Source organism: Sturnira hondurensis, unplaced genomic scaffold, assembly GCF_014824575.4.
Source record: "Sturnira hondurensis isolate 20B ecotype Veracruz unplaced genomic scaffold, ASM1482457v3 Scaffold0019433, whole genome shotgun sequence".
Taxonomy (NCBI): domain Eukaryota; kingdom Metazoa; phylum Chordata; class Mammalia; order Chiroptera; family Phyllostomidae; genus Sturnira; species Sturnira hondurensis.
Genome location: NW_028092064.1, coordinates 1771926 through 1784404, shown reverse-complemented (window position 1 = coordinate 1784404; position 12479 = coordinate 1771926). Strand labels below are relative to the sequence as shown.

The following is a 12479-nucleotide window of genomic DNA, read 5'->3' as shown; positions in this document are numbered from 1 at the left end:
CGGCCTCCTCCTTCCCGTCGTCACCAACCCTCCAGCCCCTGGTCCCCATCACCACCTCTAAAGTCTGTCTTCTTTTCCCCACTTAATTCTCCTCTATCTCCTTCTTTTCCTCTCTTTCACAACAGAATATGGCAAACCTTTTTTGAGTGCAGGGTTTTCCCTCTAAAACTGTGCCCAGAGGAGCTCCAGATTGTTTGGGGGGGGGGACGGCGGGGAAGAGGGGGAGGTCCCCAAGACACCCCACCCCTCAGCTCCTCTCCCTCCAGTCCTTTTTATTTACTGAGCTTCTGGGAAAGATTTTGCTTAAAGAAATTGTTTCCTGGCTGGAAAAAAAAGTTGACGATGCCTGGTCTAGTGTTTGCCAGCTCCGTGTGCAGAGGGCACTGGCCCCTGTAGGTGGCCACTTCACGCCGGGGGCTCCAAGAGGCGAGACTCAGGGCCTTCGCCAGGTGAGGAGATCACGCCCGGCTTGGAAAAACAACCGTGGGCCTCGTTCTTGAACATTTGCTTCTTCTCAGCTTAAAAAGGGCTCCTCATCTTTTTTTATCATAGTTTTGGTTCTTTTCGGCTTTAAAAAGAAAAGAGCTAAATCTGCAGCTGTAACAGGGGACCCAGGATATTGGCATCTAAGCTAAATAAAAATCAAACTTAATACAAATCTAAGCTTAGTCAAACATCACTGAGCTCTTTTATTTGAAACACGCTTTCCTCTATAAAATATACCAAAACCTTGACCCCAAGGAAATCTCCTGGAGATATAAACTCAGCATCAGCTTTCCTGGGGAGCTGGGAAGGAGCCTTGTAATTACCTACGCATCAGAACACATTTCTAATGGGGTCTTTGCCCCCAGGGCTTAGCAGAAAAGTGTTAACCAATAGTAACAAAAGATTTTTACAACTAAACAGATGGAATTAGTTAAAACATCCCCAAACACCAAGGGCCTTACTGCTGAAGGATCAGGCCACCTGAATGCCTGGACCTGAAACAATACAGAACCTCTTCTCCTCCTTCCACAGTGAAGGAAAACGTCTCTCTTTTCAAAGGGCAACTTGAATGGACGAGGCCCTAGGCCACAGGGCAAGAAGGAATGGTTCAGGGTCGTCCCTGGGAGCTGGTCAGCTTACCTGTAGTGACCATTACAACCGTGGTGTCTCTCTTAGTCCCATCTCTTTCTGGAGTGTTGGAGAAGTTATATAAAGTTGTGGGACTCAAGTCCGTGATGTTGTTGCCGCTTTGACTTGGAGAAGAACTCAGCTGCTTGTTTTCACTCTCTGCTTTATACTCAGAAGCATTTGGGCCGCCGTTTTTCCATTTCAGATTCACACTGGTTGGACTTTTGGAAGCGACTTCAATGCCATACACAGGATGGGGTTTTATTTTAACATTGTTTCCAAAGAAAAAGAAAAGAAAAAATTACATTGACAGAAGAAATATAAGAGCCAAGCCTGATCTGTACATCTACTTTCCAGAAGTGAATTTTGCAGCCACGGGATTTCATTTCTCGTTACATGGTCTCCTGCAATTCCCCCCACCAAGACATTTAGCTACCTGCACATACGTGTATACAGGTGTGTTTGTGAAACAAAAGGCTTTAAAACAGAGACAAAAATGGTTGAGGTTGGCCATGTTGGGTGCGACCTGAACAAGGGGACATGTCTACAGAAGCAGGGACAAACGGAGACCGAGGATGCAAAGTGCATCTGTCTCCCAACTGTCAGCAAACAACCACGTTCAGAGAGGCATTCCATGGTGCAGAAGCATCTGATCGCTTTTTTGTCGAACCCTAGAATCAGGAGGAAGCTTCATAATTTTCAGGCATGACGATGACAAGGGACAAAATAACATATGAGGGGAAAGAACTGGTCTTCGAGTCCAGACCCGGACATAAGGACCTGCTCTCTCCTGCCTCAGCTGTGTGACCTGGAAGGGGTCCTGTCACACCTCTCAGCCTCCGGCTCCTCTGCAGACAGCTCCGATATACTGCATTAACCATAAAGGGCGATTATTATGGCACCCTGATGTGGTAAACACGGCCCCTGGACAAGGACGTTTTAAAATCTGGGTTCAGAGTCTAATCTTGCTAGTCATCAGTCATATGATTTTCTTCAAAGTCTTCTCACCTCACTGAACCTCACATTCATCATCTGTCCACTTATGGATTAAAACCATGCACGTGATTGTGGCTGTTAACAGTGACTGTGAGTGCAGAGTGGATGCCCTCTCACCGCAGTCATGGCCAAGGAGGGCCGACCAGCAACAGAAGAGAAAGCACAGCACAGAGGCCCTTCTTCTCAAGAACCTGGGGACTGACCCCAGAAGAGAAAGAGATGGTACCATGAACACCACCTGGGCATGCACATGACCTTCCAATGCCAGGTTGGAGAGTGTGCCTAACCTGGTACTTGACTGGTACATGAGATGCAATCATGTATGAGTCCATGAAGAGGCAGGAGAGGAAACGAGAGAAAGAAAAAAGGAACAGTCAGGGAAGAGTCTCGTGGCTCACGGTTCAAGAGACTTCATGCCAAGAAACCCCTCAAGACTTGAGTGTCCTGCTGATAGAGTAACAGGGTCATAGCAGCAGGGGTTGCGGGTTATCGCTGGAGTGACAGTGACGATCCATGCTGATGATGGGGAGGGGGATGACGTAACAGTAACCGCAGTCACAGTGGGGGAGGTGGCAAGGGGAGCAGTCCCCTTTGGGACCATGTTCCAGGCTCTGTACCAGGTGCCGTACACGCGTGCATTTGCTCATTGATGCCTCATGACGAGTGCATGCGGAAGGCTACGGCACTCTCTTTACAAAGGAGAAATGCGTTGAGAACTCAGTTTTACTGTGTCATACAGGGATTCTGGGAAGGTTTTAGAAAAGCAGGTGCTTAAGTTTCAATAGTTCAGAAAATAAAGCATGTTTTAAAATATGTTTTTATGGGGATGACTGGGGTCAGGGGGAGTGGTGGAGGAAAATGAAGACAACTGTACTAGAGCAACAGTAAAAAAATGTGAAGAAAAGTAAAAAATAATAAAAATAAAAAATGTTTTTAAAATGTGTGTCTAGTTGTTGTTGTTATTTTTAATACAGATGCAGACACTGAGGTCTAAGAGGACTAGTGACTTGCCCGGGGTCACAAGAGCTAGAAACTGACAGGGCTGGGAAGCCAACCAGGGTCTCTGACTCCACGCCTGTGCTCCTGACTGCTCAGTGCAGAAGACTGGTCACAGACTGGGCAGAACGAGGGCTAGAGCAGCTCGCAGAGCAGCCGGGGTACCTTCTGGCCAGGCAACGGGGCCAGGGGTGGGGAGAGGAGTGATGCGAGAAATTGCTTTTCACTGTGGAAGCTCAAATGCGCTGCAGGAAGGAAGACATTTGCATTCTCTCGACCCCACAAACAATCCCAAAAGAAGGGTCTCGCTCACTTGTCCACACTGAGTCAAGGCTCTTCTCATTCACTGAGCTGTTCCGTTGATTCTGGCTGCCCCAGTCAGTCAGATTTGGTGCTGAATAGCTTCCTGGCGCCTCATTAGGATGAGTCTCAGCGGTTGTAGGCACGACTATAACCGGGTTGCAGGAGGGGCCTAGAATTTAGGAAAGAAACACAAAATGCAAACTAAGAAAATGGCACCTCCACCATATACTCGCTATACAATGCATTTTCATCATAATTTGTAAAATGTAAAATAGTTTCCTCATCTCCCCATCTCTTGCTTTAAAATATCACCTCTATGGGCAGGCATTTTCTTCTTTCACACGTGGTATGAGCTTATTGACCAAACTGATTAATGAGGCAGAAAAGGCAACTGCAGAACTCCCCCCATTGTTTGCACAAACTGTGCATGAGGACTGCTATTAACTGAGATTTCTTTAGAACGTTTCAGCAAGATCCGCCCCCTTTCCATGGCACTCTGAGAGCACGCTAATCATTTCATCTCTATGGTTCATGGACTTTGGGATTTTACCAATCCTAGGGGGAAAAAGTTCCCAAATTTTGAGGACAGACAAAAGCTACCAATTTTTTCCTTTTTTTTAAAAAACTGCCAACTACTATTCTATTTCTTACTGAAACATTTCATCGCTCAAAAGAAATGATTAAGTACATAATCCCAGACTAGGTAGCGCTTTCAACTGAATACATTTAGCTTCATTAAAAACTTACTCTCATAGCCTTACTTTTCTCATTTTACTGTAGACTAGGAGGACTGCTATGGACCAGCTCTAGCTGGCAAGTGGGATGCAGCCCTCCACGTGGAAGGAAAGTATACGAGCAGCTGTCTGGTTCTCTACAGGTTATGCAAATCTTGTACACCATTTAAAAACTGCAGGGCAATGTAGCAACCCAAGAAAATACTCATGGGATCACAGCACATACTGTAAGTGTACGTCATACTACAACATCATTTCAACTAAGTTTTTTTAAAACACCCATGGATGTACATTGGAAAAAAAGAAATCACAGAAAATACAAATATTTTATTTGTGCGGGTTGTACACTTGATTGAATTCTATTTTTTTTTCCACTAGCTGTTTTCTCCCCCACCCTACCTCTAAAGCACAACTGGAGAAACTAAGCAAGTGCTCACAAATTAGCAGGTTCTGTGATTTTCACATTGCTGTTAATGTTGCTGTGTCCATCAGGGGGCAGTAGGGAACAAGAGTGGAGAGGGAGGTGGTACTTACCATCACAGGCACTGTGGCACAAAATCTGTAACAGAAAAAGAAAACGGAAGTCAGCAGACTCACTCGGGCACGGAAAATGCAAATTAGAAATAAAGCAGCAGAGAATTTAATAATGGGGAGGGGCGCTGAGAAACCCATTAAGCAAAGGCCTGAAGGCTGAGGTCTGGGTGTGGAGACACAGTGCGGGAACTCAGTGTCGGTTACAAACAATGGCTTCCCTCGGCTGTATGGAGGCTGCCTGGTGGTTGGCTCGCCAGAGTTTGCCCTCACAGATACTTCCAAAACTCCTTCCTGCCGCTGCATCTTGAATTGAGACAGAAGGACCCAGAAACAAAGTCCCAATTCTCTGGCCAGAAAGAAGGGAAGGCAGGACCATGTCAGCCCTCCCCAGAGCCACTTCCAGGTCTCGACTACAGAGGGGAAAGCCCTACGTGGGGCAGAGGCAACCCACTGGCTCAGGATTTTCATTGTGCAAAAATTCACCTTCTTCCTTCTACCAGTAGGTGGCAATGATCCTTTAAAAAAATTAAGACTATTGCATGCAGCTTAGGGAAGAATGAATGTTTGAAACAGAAGGACCTTAAAGATTGTTTAGTTCATAGCATCTCCACCTGCCATCTTTTGGCCCCTGGGGGTCCTCATATACTCACTGGGATCCATAAATTATTTCCCCATGCTTAAAAGCCTAAGTTGTGTGCATTCTACTGTTTCATAAGTATGCCTTTTAATGGTTAACAGGATTTTTCAAAGCTTCATCCTTGTGAACACAAAAATAACCGAAAGGGACATTAGTGGGGGGAAAAATTGTCCTCCAGCCTCTCGTCACACTTAGAATAAAACTCAAACTCTGAGCCATAGCCTGTGGCTCCTGGGACCTCCTCGCCCCATCAGGCCCTCAGCAATGTTGTAGAAACTGGCTCCCCCTCAGAGGCCTCACGGAGTCATTGCCTTCTCAGAAACACTCCCCCCGGACCTTCCCGTGGCATGGCCTAAAGTGCCACCTCTTCAGAGAGTTCTTTCCCCACCAACCCGTGGAAACTGGGGCCCCTGCCTCTCCATCACATCGCTGGTGTACCTGCTCCTCCCTTGCTGTCAGACTCCTCCACCTGAAGTCCACACCCCACCGGAACAGAAACCTCGTCTGTGCCCTGTGCCGAGCATGGGGCACACAGTAGGCACTCAATTAATGCCACTGAAGGGAAAATGGACCTCTTGTTTTGCAGGGGAGGCAATCCCTAAGGTCCAAAGAGGGGAAAGGACTAGCCCCAACGTTCCAGCGCAAGGCCAAGGCTGGCCGGGTCCAGGAGCCTGATTCTCCAGCCCAGTACCCCCTCCCCTCACCCTACCCTTTGCACCTACTGAGTGGAGAAAACAAGGACAACACCTCTTCTTACCCTGAGGGTTAGGGAGACAGAAAGAAGGGTCTGCTCCCTGCCCCATCTCTCAGGGGCCCAGGTACCAGCCCTTAAAGGAACCCAGGACTCCTCCTCTCTCTCCTCACTCCCCACAGTGGGGGGACAAATCCTGCTGATTCTCCTATCCTATCCACCCCCCACTCTCGAACTTCCATCCCCAGCACCCTCCACGCTCACGCCCTCATCATCTCACGCTCACCCCCTCATCATCTCAGCCCTAACCTTTCTCAGCTCATCTTCTGGCCTCCAGCCCTGACTGCCCTGCAGTCCAGGCTGTGCGTCAGTCCACACAGTCCAGCATGGGTCACAGGAGAGAGGGACAAAAACAATGAGTTGGTTACTAGACTGGTGGCTCAGGGCAGCAATTTGGAGGGTGGGGAGCAGGACTTGGAAAACACTAAACCTTTGTGGACCAAACCCCGCAAGATACCCCACATGGCACACACTTGATAACACTGCTTGAAAGAATACAATCAGCGGAAAGCTCGTCTGTCTAAAATGACTCTGACTCTAGGATGGCACGCCCAGGCCCTTGCAATGTTTCTGTTTGCACGTGCATCTGTGCACAGGAGTCCACCCAAATATTGGGTGGACTTGAGCGGAAAAACACTCAAGTGCTGGGCCTGCCCCCCCACTGTGTACAAAAAAGTAAGGGAAATAAGATACGCAAATAAGTAATTCAGGGTAGGAAGCCCCGACAAGCCATTGAACAAGCACTCTTGGCCTGGAGCTAAAGCAGGAGCTCCACACAGAGGGAGAGAGGGAGGAGGCAGATGACCCAAACCGCAGCGGGACAGCTGGAGGGAGCCCTTGGGGTGGGTGCCGTGCACTGAGGGAAGTCACAGCAGGGCGCACATGAGGTCGAAGAGCGTCCACACATTTCCATCTGTGTCCTCTACTGTCCTGGACTGTGTCAAGGAGCTCTGCGTCCTCAAGATGCAAGCGTAAGAATCACCATCAGAGCGAGAGGCAAGTTTCCGGAGACAAAAATCACAGGTCGGACTCTGTCTTCTCCGTCCATGCACTACACGCAACATGCACAGTGCTGATGTGGCCAGGCACTGCTCCAAGTATTACACTTACAGATATTAACTCACCCAACCCTCCAAAGGGCCCTAAAAGGTAGGCACAGGTCCTGGTGGGCCCGTGGGCTGCAGGGCCTGGACTTGAATCCAGGCTGTCTGTCTCTAGCATCTGGGTCCTTAATCACTAGCTACAATGCCTCCTGCTGCAGCGTGGCTAGAGCAATTTACTGGGATTTAGAGAAGGTTTAAAAAGTAATTTTAAACAATACGATCAGTGTGCTCCTTTCTTCTCTCTACCCTCCAGAAAGTCCAGAAAGCAAAGCCAGGATGTGTTTTGGGGATTTTGTTTTTGTTTTTTTTACAAATTCGAGCATGGTTTCTCCTGGCAACCCCCCCACACAAGGCCCTCAGTGCCATGCCAACACACCCGCCTATGGCTCTCTGAGGCTCATGGTGAAACAATGGCCAGTAGGATAACACTGCACCACATAGCTCCCCATCTTTCCTGGCCTCACTCTCCCTCATTTTCCCTCATCTTGACCTCAGCAGGCCTGATTTCCCAAATAATAAAGCATCAATACCTTAATCCTGGCCTCGGACTAAGACATGGGACAAGGGGACCTAAGAGAAGTCTGCAAGGGGACTCCTGGGGAAGAGCTTCCTCACTAATAAAAAGGAACAACATGGAAGGAAATACCATCCTGCCTTGCTGGACTCCTCAGATCTGCCTGTGATACCTGGAGCAGCTGCAGCCACTGTGTGACAAGGAGGAGAGAAATCACCTACCTGCCGAGGATGCAGATGAGGAGAAAGAGGAAAAACACCTAGCTCCTTGAGCTGCTAACTCAAGCAATCCTAGACCCTTTCCACTTCCAGACTTCTCAGCTAGGGACATGCAACCCCCTTATTATTTAATGACTCCTGTTTGGGTTGTCTGTTACTTGCAACCAAAAGATCACTAGTTGACACAGTAACAACAAGCAAAGTGAGGCAACTAATTTTCACAATATCCCCAATTTTTACATAAGAAGAAAGCAAAAGGCCAATGATTTGCCATCCAGGGTCAAGGGGCTGGTCAGTGGGAGGTAAAACCAGCATGCAAGTCCACATCAGCCAGGCCCCAAACTCTCCCAATAAACACAGAAAAAGACCCTCGCAAACAACACCCCTCCCTCAAGACGCCTCACATGGTGGACACTTCATAAATGCTTTTTCAAAGAACACAATCGACACAAAGCTCATCTTTCTAAAACTAGCTCAAAGCTTTGTTGTGCCTGGGGATGAAGTGGAAAGAAACCCATTTCCACAGATTCATACACTAAGCCCCAAAGTTCACTGCAAAAAAAGGAAGTTGGGGACAAGTTTCCAGAAGTGACAGCTAAATGTGATGACCAAAATAAACTCAGCTCCTTCCCCTTCTAAGAAGGCCCAAAAAGGCCCCAGTGGTTGTTAATCAAAAAGGATTGCTTTTTCTTAAATAAGCCCCTTTAACATTTAAGAAAAATTAGAAGACCAAAACTACGAACAGTAAAAAGGCAACAAATTCACAACTAACAACAACTGGATCTAAAAAAAACAAAAAAACAAAGTAAGCAAACAATCAGAACAGGAACAGAATCATGGGTATGGAAACATTAGGCGGGTCATCAGCGGGGAGTGGGGAGGGAGAGAATGGGGGGAAGGTGCCGGGATTAATAAGCATAATTGGTAAGTACAGAGTAGACGGGGGGGACCGGGCTGGTGTGGCTCAGTGGATTGAGTACTGGCCTACAAACAAAACAGTGGCCATTTCAATTCCCAGTCAGGGCACATGTCTGGTTTGCAGGCCAGCTCCTCAGTTTGGGGAGTGGGAGAGGCAATCACACATTGATGCTTCTCTCTCCCTTTCTCCCTCCTTTCCCCTCTCTTTAAAAATAAATAAAACCTTTTTTTAAAAAAATAGACAAGGGGAGGTCAAGAACAATATAGGAAATGGAGAAGCCACAGAACCCATACGCGCAACCCAAGAACATGAACCAACAGAAGGAGTTGCTGGAAGGAAGGCAGGTACCAGGTGGAGGGGTGCAAAGGGGGAAAAATTGGGACAACTGTAATGGCATAATCAATAAAATTATTTTTTTAAAGATTCCACCCAAACCATTCCGAGGGCGGTGGTCCTGTGCCGTCCCCTAACGGCCCCTCACCTGGCAGCTCCGAGTCTTTGTCGTGGAAGAAACGAGCCTCGCTCAGGCTCCATGGCATTGAATCCCCACAGCATCTCAGGAAAATGGGACTTCATTGGCCCCTTTCACAGAGGAGGACACTGAGGCTCAGAGGATACAACCTGCAGTCACAGAGTTCCTGGGCTCTATAACCCTGCCCCAGGCCCAGAAGGCCTCTGCAGCTCTGAACAGAGAGCTTCGTGCGAGAGCTGCTTTGCGCAGAGACAAAACCAGCACCTCCCACTCTCTCTGTCCTTCTGCGCAGGAATTGAACCAGATGAAGCGTGCAGAGCCAAGCCCAGGCCAGGGCACATGGGCTCCGCGGGGTCCCTGCCCTTCTCCACCTGAGGCTCCAAGCCCTTTCCCCAGGTGGTCAGCAGAGCCACAGATGAGAGGGATGCAAAGGAGCCCTCCTGGAGCTAGGACTCGGGGACACCCGAAGGCACAGCCCTGGGACCCAAACTGAATCAGTGGGCCCTCCTTACGTGAAAGACCACAGGTATCAGGGCAGCACTGTTCACAACAATCGAGGGTGGAAACAGCCTAATGGTCCATCGAGGGATGAATGGAAAAACAGAACGTGGCAGACTCAGGCAATGGAATATGGCTCAGTCAGAAAAGGAAATGCAGTTCTGACGTGTGTGACAACGTAGATGAACCTTAAACACATCACACCGAATGAAAGAAGCCGAACACAGAGGCCCATGTTTCGTGATTCCATTCGTATGAAGTGTCCAGAACTGGGAAACCCCTAGAAACAGAAAGCAGACTAGTAGTTATCAGGGCCTAGGAGGAGGGAGAGGGAGTGACTGCAGTGGATGCTGGGTTTCCTTCGCGGGAACGAGAATGTTTGCAACCAGGTGGAAGGGGTGTTAGCATAACCTGGTGAATGTCCTAAATGCCACTGAATTGTACACTTCAAAGTGTTCATTTTATAGAATGTGAATTTCACCTCAGTTTTTCAGATAAAGACAGCAGGTGGGTGACTGTAGAGAATCAAGCTCAGCCACTGGGAGGGAAGAGGGAAAGGAAGCTTCCTGGAGGAGGCGGCGGAAGGAGTCGAGGGAGGAAGGGCAGGTGGTAAACAGGGAGGTTTTGAAAGATGGTTTTGGACAGTCAGGGAGGGGATGAAGCACCCTGCACTGGGAATCAGACACATGGACTGGGCAGAACAGCCTGACCCAAGCACTACGGGGCCTCCGCTTCCATGCTCATTCTGAGACTAAAAAGGGAGGGAGTCTAGTCTACTAAGCGCCTTCTGTGTGCCAGGCACGGAGCAAGGTTTCCTACATCCCTTGCCTGAGCACAGGGCCCCGGAATCATGGTTAGGAGCACGGGATCTGGAACCAGACCACCTGGGGGAAATCACTCAGTGCCACCATTTACTGGCTGTGTGACTTTGGCGAGGTAGTTTAACTTCTCTGTTCCTCAGGGTCTACATCCATAAACAGGGATGATAATCGCAGCTACATTGCTGCAGTGAGGATGCCATTAAACGATCTATGAAGATGCTATTGCTATCATCATCACCTTTCAATCTTGGCAGCAACTCTACAAGGTGCTTTCACCTCCACGTACCACTGACAACACCCAGGCTCAGACCCTCGTGACAGAACCAGTGAGCAATCTGAGACTCATACTCGAGAAAGTATTTAAATAATTGAGCAGCAACTCAGGCACAGAGGTGGGCACTGAGGCCCAGAGACAGCAGGTGACTTACACAGAGACACAGACCTGGGTAAAGCAACACCAAACCCAGAACCTAGGTCTTGACCTCTGCACGCCTGGACCTCAGCCACTCTAGCCAAGCTTCCCCAACCCCTTCTCTTCCGAGACGCCGCCCAGACCTGAATGGAGTACTCACAGTTCACCCCCCTTTTCTCACTGCTTCTCTGCAAAGTCACCAGCACAGATGACCCCAGGCTGGCACAGTCCCCCATAGCTGGTAAAAGGAGCGAGCACTGAGGTAAAAGAGAGAGATCAAGTCCCGGACTTTGCAGGAAGACAAGGACCTATGAGAAATGAGTAGGAAACTGTTTCTCGGTTCCGCCAAGGACGTCCAGTTACCTACACACCCCAGGTACGGGAGAAACCCACTGGTTCACCAGATGACCGGGCATTATCCGTGCCCAGGAATGCCCCACACTCCACAGTATGTCTTCCCCTCCTCCCTTCTCAGGAACTGACCCGTGCTGGTGAGTCTTCCGGCCTGTTCCCAGCTCCCCTCCCCACAGACATATTCTCGTTTCACAGCCTACTTCGGTTGTGCTGATGAGCCAAAGCCCTCTCTCCCCTTTTTTGGGAACCACCACCAGTTCCTAAAACCAGGCCTCAGAGAAAACAAAAACACTGCCCTCAGTGCCGTCCCAACTGGGCCAAGGCCACAGCCGTCCCACTGGCATCCACTCTGAACACTGGACTCTCCCTAGGCAACACCTGGTTACACGGTGTCTCTGGCTGCATTTACCCACAACTTCTAACTCCTCCCAATTCCCATGCACAGAAACACTACTCCTATATACACTCCGAACGGACCCTCACATAATCTCTTTCCCTCCCCCCGAGTCCCTGTGTGGGCATCAGAACAACCTCTGACTCCTTCCTGCTCCTTCTCCCTTCCTGGGCACACTCTGTGGCCGTGTCCGAAACACGCTCCCTGGGCCAACACACCTGGACTTCCCACTTCTGGACCATGGGTACGTGACCTTAAACCAACTCCCCATAACCTGCAGCCCTAAATAGCAGAATCAGCCTCATCCTGGGGCGGATGCCAACTCAGGCCATTTCCGTTTTTGTTTTTTGAAGTTTCCAGTTCACACATGAATACACACAAAGCCAAGAAGTGCCCGAATACACACATAGCACCAGTGTCCCACCTACTGTGCTATGTTTTTGTTTCAATCCTGACAGAGTCTCACTGGGACTCCATCTGTGATCCCTCATTTGAAATCTAAAGGGCCAAAACCTCAATCACGGTCCTTACTGAGCAGCCGAGGTGAGAGCTGGGCCCTACTCCTTCGTCCACACACCTGGCTGCCTCTCTCCCAGTCTCTCCCTGCAACGCACAGTGAAAAAGAATTGAAAGGGCTAGACCAGACTTTCTAAAACATGCCAGTGTTTCTCCGGATCCTGGCAGTGACGGTGACAGACACACTCAACTAG

The 12479-nt window shown here is 49.0% G+C and overlaps 1 protein-coding gene across 1 annotated transcript in view; it reads right to left on the bottom strand.

The window, feature by feature from the left end:
• Window positions 1-12479, bottom strand: part of PTPRJ (protein tyrosine phosphatase receptor type J) — a 149132-nt gene that overhangs the window by 35223 nt on the left and 101430 nt on the right. Inside the window, exons 2-4 of the mRNA XM_037027941.1 lie at window positions 4677-4701; window positions 3419-3577; window positions 1126-1347 (exon numbers count right to left, since the gene is read on the bottom strand). Of these exons, the coding sequence (XP_036883836.1) occupies window positions 1126-1347; window positions 3419-3577; window positions 4677-4701 (406 nt within the window). The remainder of the gene's footprint in view (window positions 1-1125; window positions 1348-3418; window positions 3578-4676; window positions 4702-12479) is intronic.